Raw genomic sequence first — 11,667 nt, forward strand, 5'->3', positions numbered from 1 at the left:
ATATATAAGTCAACTTCATGTGTAAGTTGTGGGTACATTTTGGAGCCAAAATTGTGGGTTTTGATATGATCCATGGATAAGTTATTGTGCACAAAGGGTAAACACCCTCTCTGTGACTTTCACATATTCTACCCAAGAATTCAGAAAAGCCAGAACCAACGACATGGTCGGGAGTAGTAAGGGTCAGTGCTTCTTTTAGGTTCTCCTGCGATGAACTAAGCTCTTGCCTTTTGTTTTTTTGTTTTTAATATATATTTTTATTGAAGTTTTACCTTATAAGATAGAGTAAATTAACATTGAAAGAGTGAGAACATTTGATTGTATAGAAAGTGGGAAAACTGAGATTTAAAAAGGATCAAAAAGGGAGAGAGAGAAAACCAAAAACAAAGCTAAAATGTCCATATTTATATAAAAAAGAAAAAAAATCTGAACAAATGGCGATATAAAAATGCAAAGTACTTGGCAAAGAAATACACCAAAAAGCAAAAGCAAAAAGCTCACTGTTTCACAACCTGTTCACAAGCCACCAGCAATTGCTCTTGCCTTTTGATACTCTACACAGCGAAGGGTATGAATAAGAATTAGGTCAACCCAGGATATTTGGGCTGATTTTTTGACTAGTATTTCTAGACTTATTCATGAGTATGTAGGGTACAAGGGTTGAATGAAAAGTAATGCCTCCACCTTCGTAACTCAACAGATGGCAGCACTGGTATGCGGCAGGTACTGGCTTGTTTAGTAGACTCTCCTCTACATTTCCATTTAGCGGGAATCCTTAGCATTGAATGGCTGTGTTGTTAAAGTGTGAAGTATGGAACCCTGTGCAGACGGTCGGTCAATGCGACTTAAGCAACGTGCAGTCACTGAATTCTTGACAGCAGAAGGTGTCACCCCAAAGGAGATTCATCAGAGAAGGCAAGCTGTTTATGGAGATTGTGTTGATGTGAGTACTGTGTGTCATTGGGCGAGTAAGTTTAAAGATGTTGAGGTGGGAACATTTGACTTGCGTGACAAACAAAGAGTTGGACGTCCTGTGACAGCAACCACTGAGTTTCACAAGCAAAAGGTGGACAGATTCATTCAGGACGATCAGGCCTGTGGCGCAGGCTGGAGAGCAGCAGCAATAAATCACTGCAATGAATCACTCTGACCAGGAGGTCATGAGTTCGAGGCCCGCTCGGAGTCATGTTTGTCTTGTCTTTGTTCTATGTTAAAAGGCATTGAATGTTTGCCTATATGTGTAATGTGATCCGCCCTTCGGGGTGAGAAGGGCAGAATATAAATGCTGTAAATAAATAAAATAAATAAATTGTATCACTCAGAGAGAAATTTCAAGCATAATCGGCATTTCACAAGAACGTGTGGATCACATGATTGCTTTGCTTGGCTATCAGAAGATCTGTGCACAATGGGTATCCAGGATGTTGATGCTTGAAATGAAAGCACACAGACTTGAAATTTGCCAGGAACTCTTCTCGCATTACGAGAATGAAGGTGATGCCTTTCTCCTTTGGGGTGACACCTTCTGCTGTCAAGAATTCAATGACTGCACATTGCTTAAGTCACATTGACTGACCATCTGCGCAGGGTCCCATACTTTGCACTTTAACAACACAGCCATTGAATGCTAAGGCTTCCTGCTGAATGGAACTGTAGAGGAGAGTCTACTGAACATGCCAGGACCTGCCGCAGACCAGGACCGCCATCTGTTGAGGAGTTATGAAGGTGGAGCCATTACTTTTCATTCAACCCTCGTACTTATTTTTAAGATGCCACTAGACTGTTTGTTGTATTGGATGAAAAGACTAACACAGCCATCCCAGAATCCAGCACATGCTGAGGTTCGTGTGACAACTTCCCTTCGATGTGGATTCTCTGATGTAAAGTCAGGTTGGTACTTTGATTGAAGCTCTTCCCACACTCTGAACAGGTGTACGGTTTCTCTCCGGTGTGGATCCTCTTATGTCTGATAAGACTTGATTGGTCACGGAAGCTCTTGCCACATTCGGAGCAAGTGTACGGCCTCTCCCCGGTGTGCATCCGTTGATGGGCGCTGAAGCTTCCTCGGTGACTGAAACTCTTTCCGCACTCCGTACACTGATAGGGCTTCTCCCCAGTGTGCACTCTTTGGTGTTGAAGGAGGCTCTGCTTGTCAGCAAAGCTTTTGCTGCAATCCAGGCAGCGGTGTGGTTTCTCCCCCTTGTGGATCTTCTGATGCCTCAGGAAGTTGGTGCTCTTGTTGAAGCTCTTCCCACATTCAGAGCACTGGTATGGCTTCTCTCCCGTGTGGATGATTTGGTGTGACGTGAGGTGGGCGCTCTGGACGAAACCTTTCCCACACTCCAAGCACTGATACGGCTTCTCCCCAGTGTGGATTATCTGGTGTGAAGTAAGGTGTGAACTCCGACCAAAGCATTTCCCACACTCCAAACATTTATACAGCTTCTGCCCTTTTGGGATCCTTGCATGCTTCATCTTACCAAGATCCGAATTCATAAACTGTTTCTCATCTGCAGGAATACTTTGATTCAGGTATATGTTGGAACTTGTCCCTTCATAAAGCATTTCACATTCAGTGAGGTTTCCACTCTGGCTGAACGTCTTTTCAAACATTAAATCTGATTTGTCCTCAGGGTGAATTCTCCAATGAACACTGGGGAAAGCAATCCGCTTCTTTTCTTTTTCCTGTTGGACTGAGATTTTGTGGAAGTTTTCCACCTGAAACAGGAAAGATTTGGCTTCCGTCTCTTCCGTGTGGTTTCCGTCTTTGCTCGCTGGCCCATCTTGCCTCCAAACATTCTCCTTCAATGCTTCACACTCTGTTCTTTCTGAGGAATCCTCACACAATTGCCTCTCATTCTCATCTTTCCATTCATCATCTGTTGGAAACAAAAAAGAAGGAAAATTAAGACCCACTCCCCCAATGTTACCAACTTCCCAGGAAGACTTAGGAGGAGCAAGACACTACGTCTTCCCAATGGTTGCTTCCAAGTCTTTGGAAAAAGTTTATGAATCTTAAATAAGAGCCCAAAGAGAATATGAGTCAAACATTGTTCTTATTAACGTTTCATTTCCTTTTTCAAATCTTCTGTTTCTCTCACACATGTGTTTCTGTGGTGCAGGAAAAAGGCATCTTCTAGGCATGTCAACTTGAAAATATCATCAATTCACAGAGTTGGAAAGAACCATAAGAGCTATTGAGTACAACCCTTGTAATGCAAGAAAACAGTTAAACCACTCCTGTGATGTGGCCATCAAAACTGTGTCCAAATAGAGTTCACCACTTCTGAGGCAGTCTGTTCCACTGTCAAACAGCTCTGATCCTCAAAAACATCTTCCTATTATTACAGCTTTCAACTCCAGCTCTATCAAGTCAGCATTGTGAGGATTTGTAAAAGAGACACCATTATGCGATGAGTTGACTGGAAAGGGCATGTGTCGACAGCTGATTGGCTGAGCCAGTCAGGAGACAGAATTCCGATTGGCTGCTGTCTCTAGCTTGGTGCTGAGACAAACGGTTTTAACTGCCACTTCCATCTCGGAGAGGGAGGAGAGCAGCTGACTGGAAATGGTCAAGAAGGAAATGGTTGCTATACTCTCCAAAGCCTGATTGTTTATAAAGCAAATGAGGCATATTTAAAGACTGTTTAAAGGGACTATTTATTCCCTATCTTCTCTATGTGAATTCAGAAAGATTACTATATATATTGCTGCCCTGTTTGATCTTTTGAACTGAAATAAAGATACTGTTACTTGTTACACAAGCCTGATTGATACTTTATTATACTGCAGGGTTTATCTTGATTCAGAAGCTGTGATAAAGCTTCTATTTATTTATATGTACAACCCCCAACAAGCATGACCTCCAGCAAAGATGTGACCGCTACACTTAGACCAGGGATCACCAAACTTTTCAAGCGGAGGCCGATTCATGGTCCCTCAGACTGTTGGAGGGGATGAACTATAGTTTGAAAAAAAATGAACCAATTCTTATTGACACTGCCCATATCTTATTTGTAGTGTAAAAAACCATGAAAGCACAACATACTATTTAAAATGAAGAACCATTTTAACCAACACAAAATTATCAGTATTTCAATGAGAAGTGTGAGCCTGATTTGGGTGATGAGATGGTCAAGTTAGTGAGGATTGTTGTTGTGTGCCTTTGTTTCAGACTGAGGGCAACCTTAAGTCTAAGGTTTTGTGCGGAGGCCGGGGAAATGACCTTGGAGGACTGCATCTGCTCCATGGGCCTTAGTTTGAGAACCTCTGACTTAGACTATCCAAAGGACTAGAGAAGGCCCTACTCAGGGGAGAAGCAGCCACAGTGCTGTGGTTAGTCTAGCAAGAACATCCCCAACATCCAAGGAAACAAACAGCACAGTCTACTTACCCAAGGGTCCAATATCCCCGCTGTCATCTTCCTGTTTGGTCTCCACACTAAGTTTCTTCTGCTCGATCTCAGGCAGGGCTTGGTCATCTTCAGGGGAATCCACGGTCTCCTCTTCTCCCTCAGATTGCACCTATAATATTTATCACTTGTTAGCCAAATGTATATCCCATGTATATGGCCTTCCACTGCTCTACATTGTCCTCAAAATAATTGTAAGGTAGGAGAAAATGACAGTCACACAATCACTTGATGACCTTAGTAGCCCAATTTCCCAAATCATAATCCTACACTCAACTTGCTCACTGGCCACTTGATGGGGGTTGCATTAGCCATTTGCAGGACACTTCTCACCCCAACTATGTTCCAAGGTTTTATAAAATGAAAAGATAAGTATGCCCAACTCCTCATGGGGGTTTGGGAAGCAATTTTGCCATGTTTTTCTCCCCACTGGGCTGTTTCGGGCCTTTTCAAAAGCAAACTGAGAAAGATGTTATTGGGCCAAGGAGAAAGATGGGAGTCCTCAGAGGGTTCAAAAATAGCCACACACTAACTTTATTTTGCTCACTCAAAACTATGGTGCCACATTAGCTTGATAGTGAAAGGAGATCTTTAGATATAGGATTGTTTTGTGTTTTCCGGGCAGTATGGCCATGTTCCAAAAGTATTCTCTCCTGACGTTTTGCTCACATCTATGGCAGGTATCCTCAGAGGTTGTGAGGTATATACCTCACAACCTCTGAGGATGCCTGCCATAGATGTGGGCAAAACGTCAGGAGAGAATACTTTTGGAACATGGCCATACTGCCCGGAAAACACAAAACAACCCTGTGATCCTGGCCATGAAAGCATTCAACAACACATTGATCTTTAGAAACCTCACACTATCCCTTTGAGAAACCTGGGACCTAAGAACATATAGCAATGTTTTAGTATCTTTTAGAGTTGAAGCCAGATTAAAAACCCAAAGTTATTCTGGCTCAATGATTATACTAGATGTGGAAAAGGTCAACAAAAATTTAGAGTTGCCAAAATGAAAATTTTCAGCTGGTTCAAATCCCAGCCCATACTGAACCACAGGATCGAGACAGTGTGAGCTACACAACACTGAGACAATGAACGGTCCTCACCTGGCTTGCTTGACACCTGGACTCTTGCTTCTGGAGGAAGTCCTCCGCCAAGGCCACCGCCTGGGAGCAAGTTTCTGGACCACATTCCTTGACCCAGGCCTCTAACTCTGGAGGTAGGACGGCCAAGAACTGTTCCAAGACCAGCAGCTCCAGGATCTGCTCCTTTGAATGCCTTTCAGCTTTCAGCCACCGGCAACACAGTTCCTGAAGCTGCCCGTAAGCCCCTCTCGGCCCCTCGGCCACTCGGTAGCGGAAACGCCGGAAACACTGCCGCTGTTCCTCCCTCCACATGGCATCCCTGTGCAAGATGGCAGCCTTCACTTTCCCATAATCCTCCCTGCCTTCGGCCTCCAGGCTGGTGAAGGCCCGCTTGGCCTCTCCACTCAATGCTGGCAGGAGCCGGGGCACCCACTCTTCCTTGGGCCACCGGCAGGCTTGGGCCACTTGCTCAAAGGAGGCCAGGAAGGCTTTGGCGTCGTCCCACGGCTCCTCCCTCGACTGAGAGGTGCCCCAGTTTGGGTGAGGGCCTTCCACGCTCTTCAGGAACTCCTGCCATTGGGTTTCCCACCGCTGAAGTGAGTCTTTGTCGAGTTCCTGTTTCACCTCAGTTGGTCTCCTCTGCAGAAATGCTTCCATCATCCCAACATGGCAGCTCCCTCTCACTTCCCGTGACACCTGCCCTGGTATAGTACTTGTAAGGGCTTCTCGGGTCTCCATTTTCATCTTTAGACAATATTAGCCTGAAATGGTGGGAAATGCTAGACTCTACTGCAGCAGTCGAAACATCCACATGGAGCCTTCTGTTTGGAAAACTGGAAGGAAAAAAAGAAGAATTTTGCATGACATTCACATATTAAAGAGGAAGAGTGATGAAAGCAAATACGCAGGGCTGGAATGAACCTGGACATTGAACAACTAACCATGAAAGGGTAAAAACAGTACACTCTGACCCCTGTGTCCATGGAGGATACTTTCCCGAATTTACTGAAAAAACAGGAAACCATGGATAATAGTGAGAAGTATTGAAATGAATGACTCAGCCAACATACAGTTGCACTGGAGAACCTAGGCAAGGAGTATATTCTCCCTGACTATCAGTGCATGGACTACTCCAGCACCCTTTTTCCTCATTAGAGACTCTAATTCTTTACTAACTATGTTATCACACTTAGGCTTTATTGTGGTCAGACCTGCACTTTGGGCTACAATATGAAGCAGAAATTTAAAATTTTAAGGACCGTGGATACCGTGGATACCATGCCTGGTGAGGCCCTCTAACCGCCAAAGTTCAGCTACAGATGTCCTCGGCTTCTTAAACTACATTTCTCAGAATCTGGAGCCGCAGTGGCGCAATGGGTTAAACCCTTGTGCCATCTGGACTGCTGATCTGAAGGTTGGTTTGCTCGGCCTGACGGTTGCTGGTTTAAATCTGCGAGATGGAGTGAGCTTCCATCTATCAGCTCTAGCTTGTGGGGACATGCGAGAAGCCTCCTGGCAGGATGATAACACATCCCTGGGCAACGTCTCTGTAGATGGTCAATTCTCTCACACCAAAAGCAACTTGTAATATGTTGTCAAGTCCCGTCCCCTTGATCAGGTCATGTAAGTGTTATTTATTGCTATAATTGTATTATTTTACTTTGCTTAATCATGTGTTATTATGTTGCTATGTAATGTTTGTGTTGTTTTTATGATTGGAAACCGCCCTGAGTCCCATCTGGGAGATAGGGCGGTATATAAATAAAGTTTTATTAGTATTATTATAAGTCACTTCTGACACGATTTTAAAAATTCCCAGAATTTTACAGATGGTGGAAGACTTCCAAAATGCGGAGCTGCCTGCTTTAAAACCCTAAAGCAGTTTATCTCCTTAAACAACCATTTCTTTGTTCCTGATTAACTTTTAAAATTTCTTTATTATCCATCTTTTGCTCCCATAATTGGGATCCAAAGCAGCTCACAACTTTAAAAAGACAGATAACTAAAAGCATACAAAAAGTACATATTAAAATGGAATTAAATAACGGAGGGTGCATCTCCAACAGGCATGGGCAAACTTCGGCCCTCCGGGTGTTTTGGACTTCAACTCCCACAATTCCTAACAGCCATGATCTACACTGTCGAATGGATGCAGTTTAGTGCTGCTTTGTCAGAGAAGGGAAAAGACCTTGTAAAACTACAATTCCCAGGATCCTCCAGCATGGGGCCAGGGCAGTGTCAGGGGTGTGAAGTGCATTCTTTCTCCAGTGGAGATGCATCCTATACAGTAGAGTCTCACTTATCCAACATAAACGGGCCGGCAGAACATTGGATAAGCGAATATGTTGGATAATAAGGAGGGATTAAGGGAAAGCCTATTAAACATCAAATTAGGTTATGATTTTACAAATTAAGCACCAAAACATCATGTTTAACAACAAATATGACAGAAAAAGCAGTTCAATATGCAGTAATGCTATGTAGTAATTACTGTATTTATGAATTTAGCACCAAAATATCACAATATATTGAAAACATTGACTACAAAAATGCGTTGGATAATCCAGAATGTTGGATAAGTGAGACTCTACTGTAGTTGCAACCCTTCTGCTCTTTCCCATCCTGCTCCCAAAGGAGGAGCTGCAACATTTCCCATCACACCCACCTTGCCTTCCCTTTCTTTCCTCTGCCTTCCCTCACCTTCATCCTTCCAGTTTCTTCCATCTAAATCCAAGAACTCCGGCTCAGATGCTTCTCCTTTTCCTTCAGAAATCTCTAAGAATATATATAAATCAGTTTTCCAAAAAGACACTTCCTAGAGGAGGAGCCAAACCAGGAAGAGGATGACACAGTCCGCTCTAGCCACCTGTAGTTCCAGATCTCGGAGGTTTGCCTTCAAGCCGCCTTTGGTCCTCCAGGCTTTTGGACTTCAACTCCCATAAGCCTCGGCTTCTTTGGACAATAATCAGGAACTCTGGGAAATGAAGTCCAAAACTGCCTGGAAGACCATTGCTTGGGAAACACTGTTGCTTTTTAAAGCTTTTAGGAAATGATTTCCTTAAGGAGGAGGAAATTCCTCTGATGTTGCAAGGAGGTTTTTTAATAAAGTAATTTTTCCAGCTTATTCATAAGGAAAATTACAAATAAGGATTTGTTTATATACAGTAGAGCAGGGGTCCTCAAACTTTTAAAGCAGAGGGCCGGTCCACAATCCTTCAGACTGCTGAGGGGCCAAATTATCATTTGGGGGAAAAAATTCCCATGCACACTGCACATATCTTATTAGTAGTGCAAAACAACAACAATAACAATGAAAGAACAATACAATATTTAAAAATGAATATAATTTTAACCAACATAAACCTATCAGGATTTCAATAGGAAGTGTGGGCCTGCTTCTGGCCAATGAGATAGTCAGGTTAATTAGGATTGTTGTTGTTGTTGTGTGTCTTCAAGTCATTTCAGACTTTGGGCAAGCTTAAGTCCAAAATTATTTATTTATTCATTTACTACATTTATTTACTACATTTATATCCCACCCTTTTCACCCTGAAGGGAACTCAGAGCAGCTGTATGTACATACAGTATATTATATTATTAGCATAGCACAATATTAGCATTATATGTTACTATATTGAACTATATCACTATACTGTAATATTATATGTAATATATAACATATAATTAATATTATATGGTATTAGTATTATATTGTATAAAATAATATTATTATCAATATAATATGTATATACAATATATTATATTATTTAAACAGATATAAAAATATTATATTATAAATGAGGGCGGGGGCCAGGTAAATGACCTTGGAGGGCCGCATCCGGCCCCCGGGCCTTAGTTTGGGGACCCCTGCAGTAGAGTCTCACTTATCCAACATAAACGGGCCGGCAGAAGCTTGGATAAGCAAATATCTTGGATAATAAGGAGGGATTAAGGAAAAGCCTATTAAACATCAAAGTAGGTTATGATTTTACAAATTAAGCACCAAAACATCATGTTATACAACAAATTTGACAGAAAAAGCAGTTCAATACGCAGTAATGTTATGTTGTAATTACTGTATTTACGAATTTAGCACCAAAATATCACGATATATTGAAAACATTGGCTACAAAAATGGCTTGGATAATCCAGAAACTTGGATAAGCGAGGCTTGGATAAGTGAGACTCTACTGTATATATAATTGCATTGGTATTTATTTACAGTAGAGTCTTACTTATCCAACATTCTGGATTATCCAGCGCATTTTTGTGGTCAATGTTTTCAAAACATTGTGATATTTTGGTGCTAAATTCGTAAATACAGTAATTACTACATAGCATTACTGCGTATTGAACTACTTTTCTGTCAAATTTGTTGTATAACATGATGTTTTGGTGCTTAATTTATAAAATCATCACCTAATTTGATGTTTAATAGTCTTTTCCTTAATCCCTCCTTATTATCCAACATATTAACTTATCCAACGTTCTGGATTATCCAACGCATTTTTGTGGTCAATGTTTTCAAAACATCGTGATATTTTGGTGCCAAATTCATAAATACAGTAATTACTACATAGCATTACTGCGTTTTGAATTACTTTTTCTGTCAAATTTGTTTTATAACATGATTTGGTGCTTAATTTGTAAAATCATAACCTATTTTGATGTTTATTAGGCTTCTCCTTAATCTCTCCTTATTATCCAACATATTCGCTTATCCAACGTTCTGCCGGCCCGTTTACGTTGGATAAGTGAGATTCTACTGTAATTGCATTGGTACTGTATTTATTTATTTATTTTTCATGTCTCCATGAGAATCAATCGTTCTTATGTTCCATATAATGTTTCAAAAATGGCTTTTACATAGTTAACTCAATATCCAAGTTTTCTCTCTGCCAGTTCTTTATCAAACTGCTACTCAAATTGCCTGTGGATTGATGATGTCCCCCCTGAGTTGCAAAGAGTTTTTTCGGGCAAAGAAGGTGAGGTTCTGTTCTATTTTCCAGGCAGACTCCAAAAGAGGGTTTAGACAGAGAAGGATAATCCATTATGTTAGAATTGTCTAAACAGATAATACACAATATCTGCTTTGAACTGGATCATATGAGTCTACACTGCCATATAATCCAGTTCAGAGCAGATAATCCGGATTTTATATGGTAGTGTAGAGGGAATGCAGTCTGGCACCACCTTAGCTCCCATGGCTCAGTTGGGGAGTTGTTGTTTCACAAGTTTCTCTTCCTACAAAGAGTCTGGAGGCCCTTCCACACATAATAATAATAATAATAATAATAATAATAATAATAATAATACTTTATTTTTCTATCCCGCCACCATTTCCCCAAAGGGACTTGGGGCGGCTAACATGGGGCGATGCCCAAAACAAAACAGAATAAAGCAATTACAACGAATATCAAAACAAAAACTGTAATAACATAAATCAAATCAAATAAACAATTTAAACATTATAAAAATACAATAAAACACATAAAATCAGAACAAATGAGTAATAATAATATTAGGTAAAGGGTAAAGGTTTTCCCCTGATATTAAGTCCAGTCGTGTCTGACTCTGGGGGTTGGTGCTCATCTCCATTTCTAAGCCGAAGAGCCGCCGTTGTCCGTAGACACCTCCAAGGTCATGTGGCCGGCATGACTGCACAGCCATAAAACCCACAACACAGCCATTTTTTCTCCCGTGTCCGGAGCAACTTGAGTCGCTTCTGGAGTGAGAGAATTGGCCGTCTGCAAGGACATTGCCCAGGGGACGCCTGGATGTTTTGATGTTTTGACCATCCTTGTGGGAGGCTTCTCTCATGTCCCTGCATGGAGCTGGAGCTGCTAGAGGGAGCTCATCTGCACTCTCCCCAGGTGGGATTCGAACCTGGCAGCTTTCAGGTCAGTAACCCAACCTTCAAGTCACTTAGTCCACTATGCCATCTGGGGTGCAACACAGCCATAAAACCCAGAATATCAAGGCAACCCCCCCCCCCCCCACACAACAATATCTGCTTTGAACTGGGTTATCTGAGTCCACACTGCCATGTATTCCAGTTCAAAGCAGATAATGTGGGATTTTATTCAACTGTGTGGAAGGGACCTGGGTGCCTCATGAAACTACACAACTCCCAGGCGTTGAGCCACGAGCAGTTCCTGTTACAGCCTT

General features: G+C 41.8%; 1 protein-coding gene across 2 annotated transcripts; it reads right to left on the bottom strand.

The window, feature by feature from the left end:
- Positions 1 to 1,259: 1,259 nt before the first annotated feature.
- Positions 1,260 to 8,353, bottom strand: LOC134297012 (zinc finger protein 436-like). 2 transcript variants are annotated; one of them, XM_062973410.1, is made up of 4 exons: positions 8,165 to 8,353; positions 5,521 to 6,332; positions 4,394 to 4,523; positions 1,260 to 2,879 (listed from the first exon to the last, which is right to left on the bottom strand). In XM_062973410.1, exons 2-4 carry the CDS (start codon positions 6,241 to 6,243, stop codon positions 1,765 to 1,767), a joined length of 1,968 nt encoding a protein of 655 aa, XP_062829480.1. In that variant the 5' UTR covers positions 6,244 to 6,332; positions 8,165 to 8,353; the 3' UTR covers positions 1,260 to 1,764. The 2 variants fall into 2 exon arrangements, with proteins under 2 accessions (XP_062829480.1, XP_062829479.1); XM_062973409.1 differs by having other exon boundaries at positions 8,200 to 8,352.
- Positions 8,354 to 11,667: the final 3,314 nt, after the last annotated feature.

Source organism: Anolis carolinensis, chromosome 2, assembly GCF_035594765.1.
Source record: "Anolis carolinensis isolate JA03-04 chromosome 2, rAnoCar3.1.pri, whole genome shotgun sequence".
NCBI lineage: Eukaryota > Metazoa > Chordata > Lepidosauria > Squamata > Dactyloidae > Anolis > Anolis carolinensis.

What these genes read in the sequence shown, in the direction of transcription:
- LOC134297012 (XM_062973410.1), bottom strand. Translation starts at nt 6,243, where the DNA reads ATGAAAATGGAGACCCGAGAAGCCCTTACAAGTACTATACCAGGGCAG. An exon ending in CCAGGTGTCAAGCAAGCCAG is followed by an intron (nt 4,524 to 5,520) that starts GTGAGGACCGTT and finishes TAAATATTATAG; the next exon opens with GTGCAATCTGAGGGAGAAGA. An exon ending in CGGGGATATTGGACCCTTGG is followed by an intron (nt 2,880 to 4,393) that starts GTAAGTAGACTG and finishes TGTTTCCAACAG; the next exon opens with ATGATGAATGGAAAGATGAG.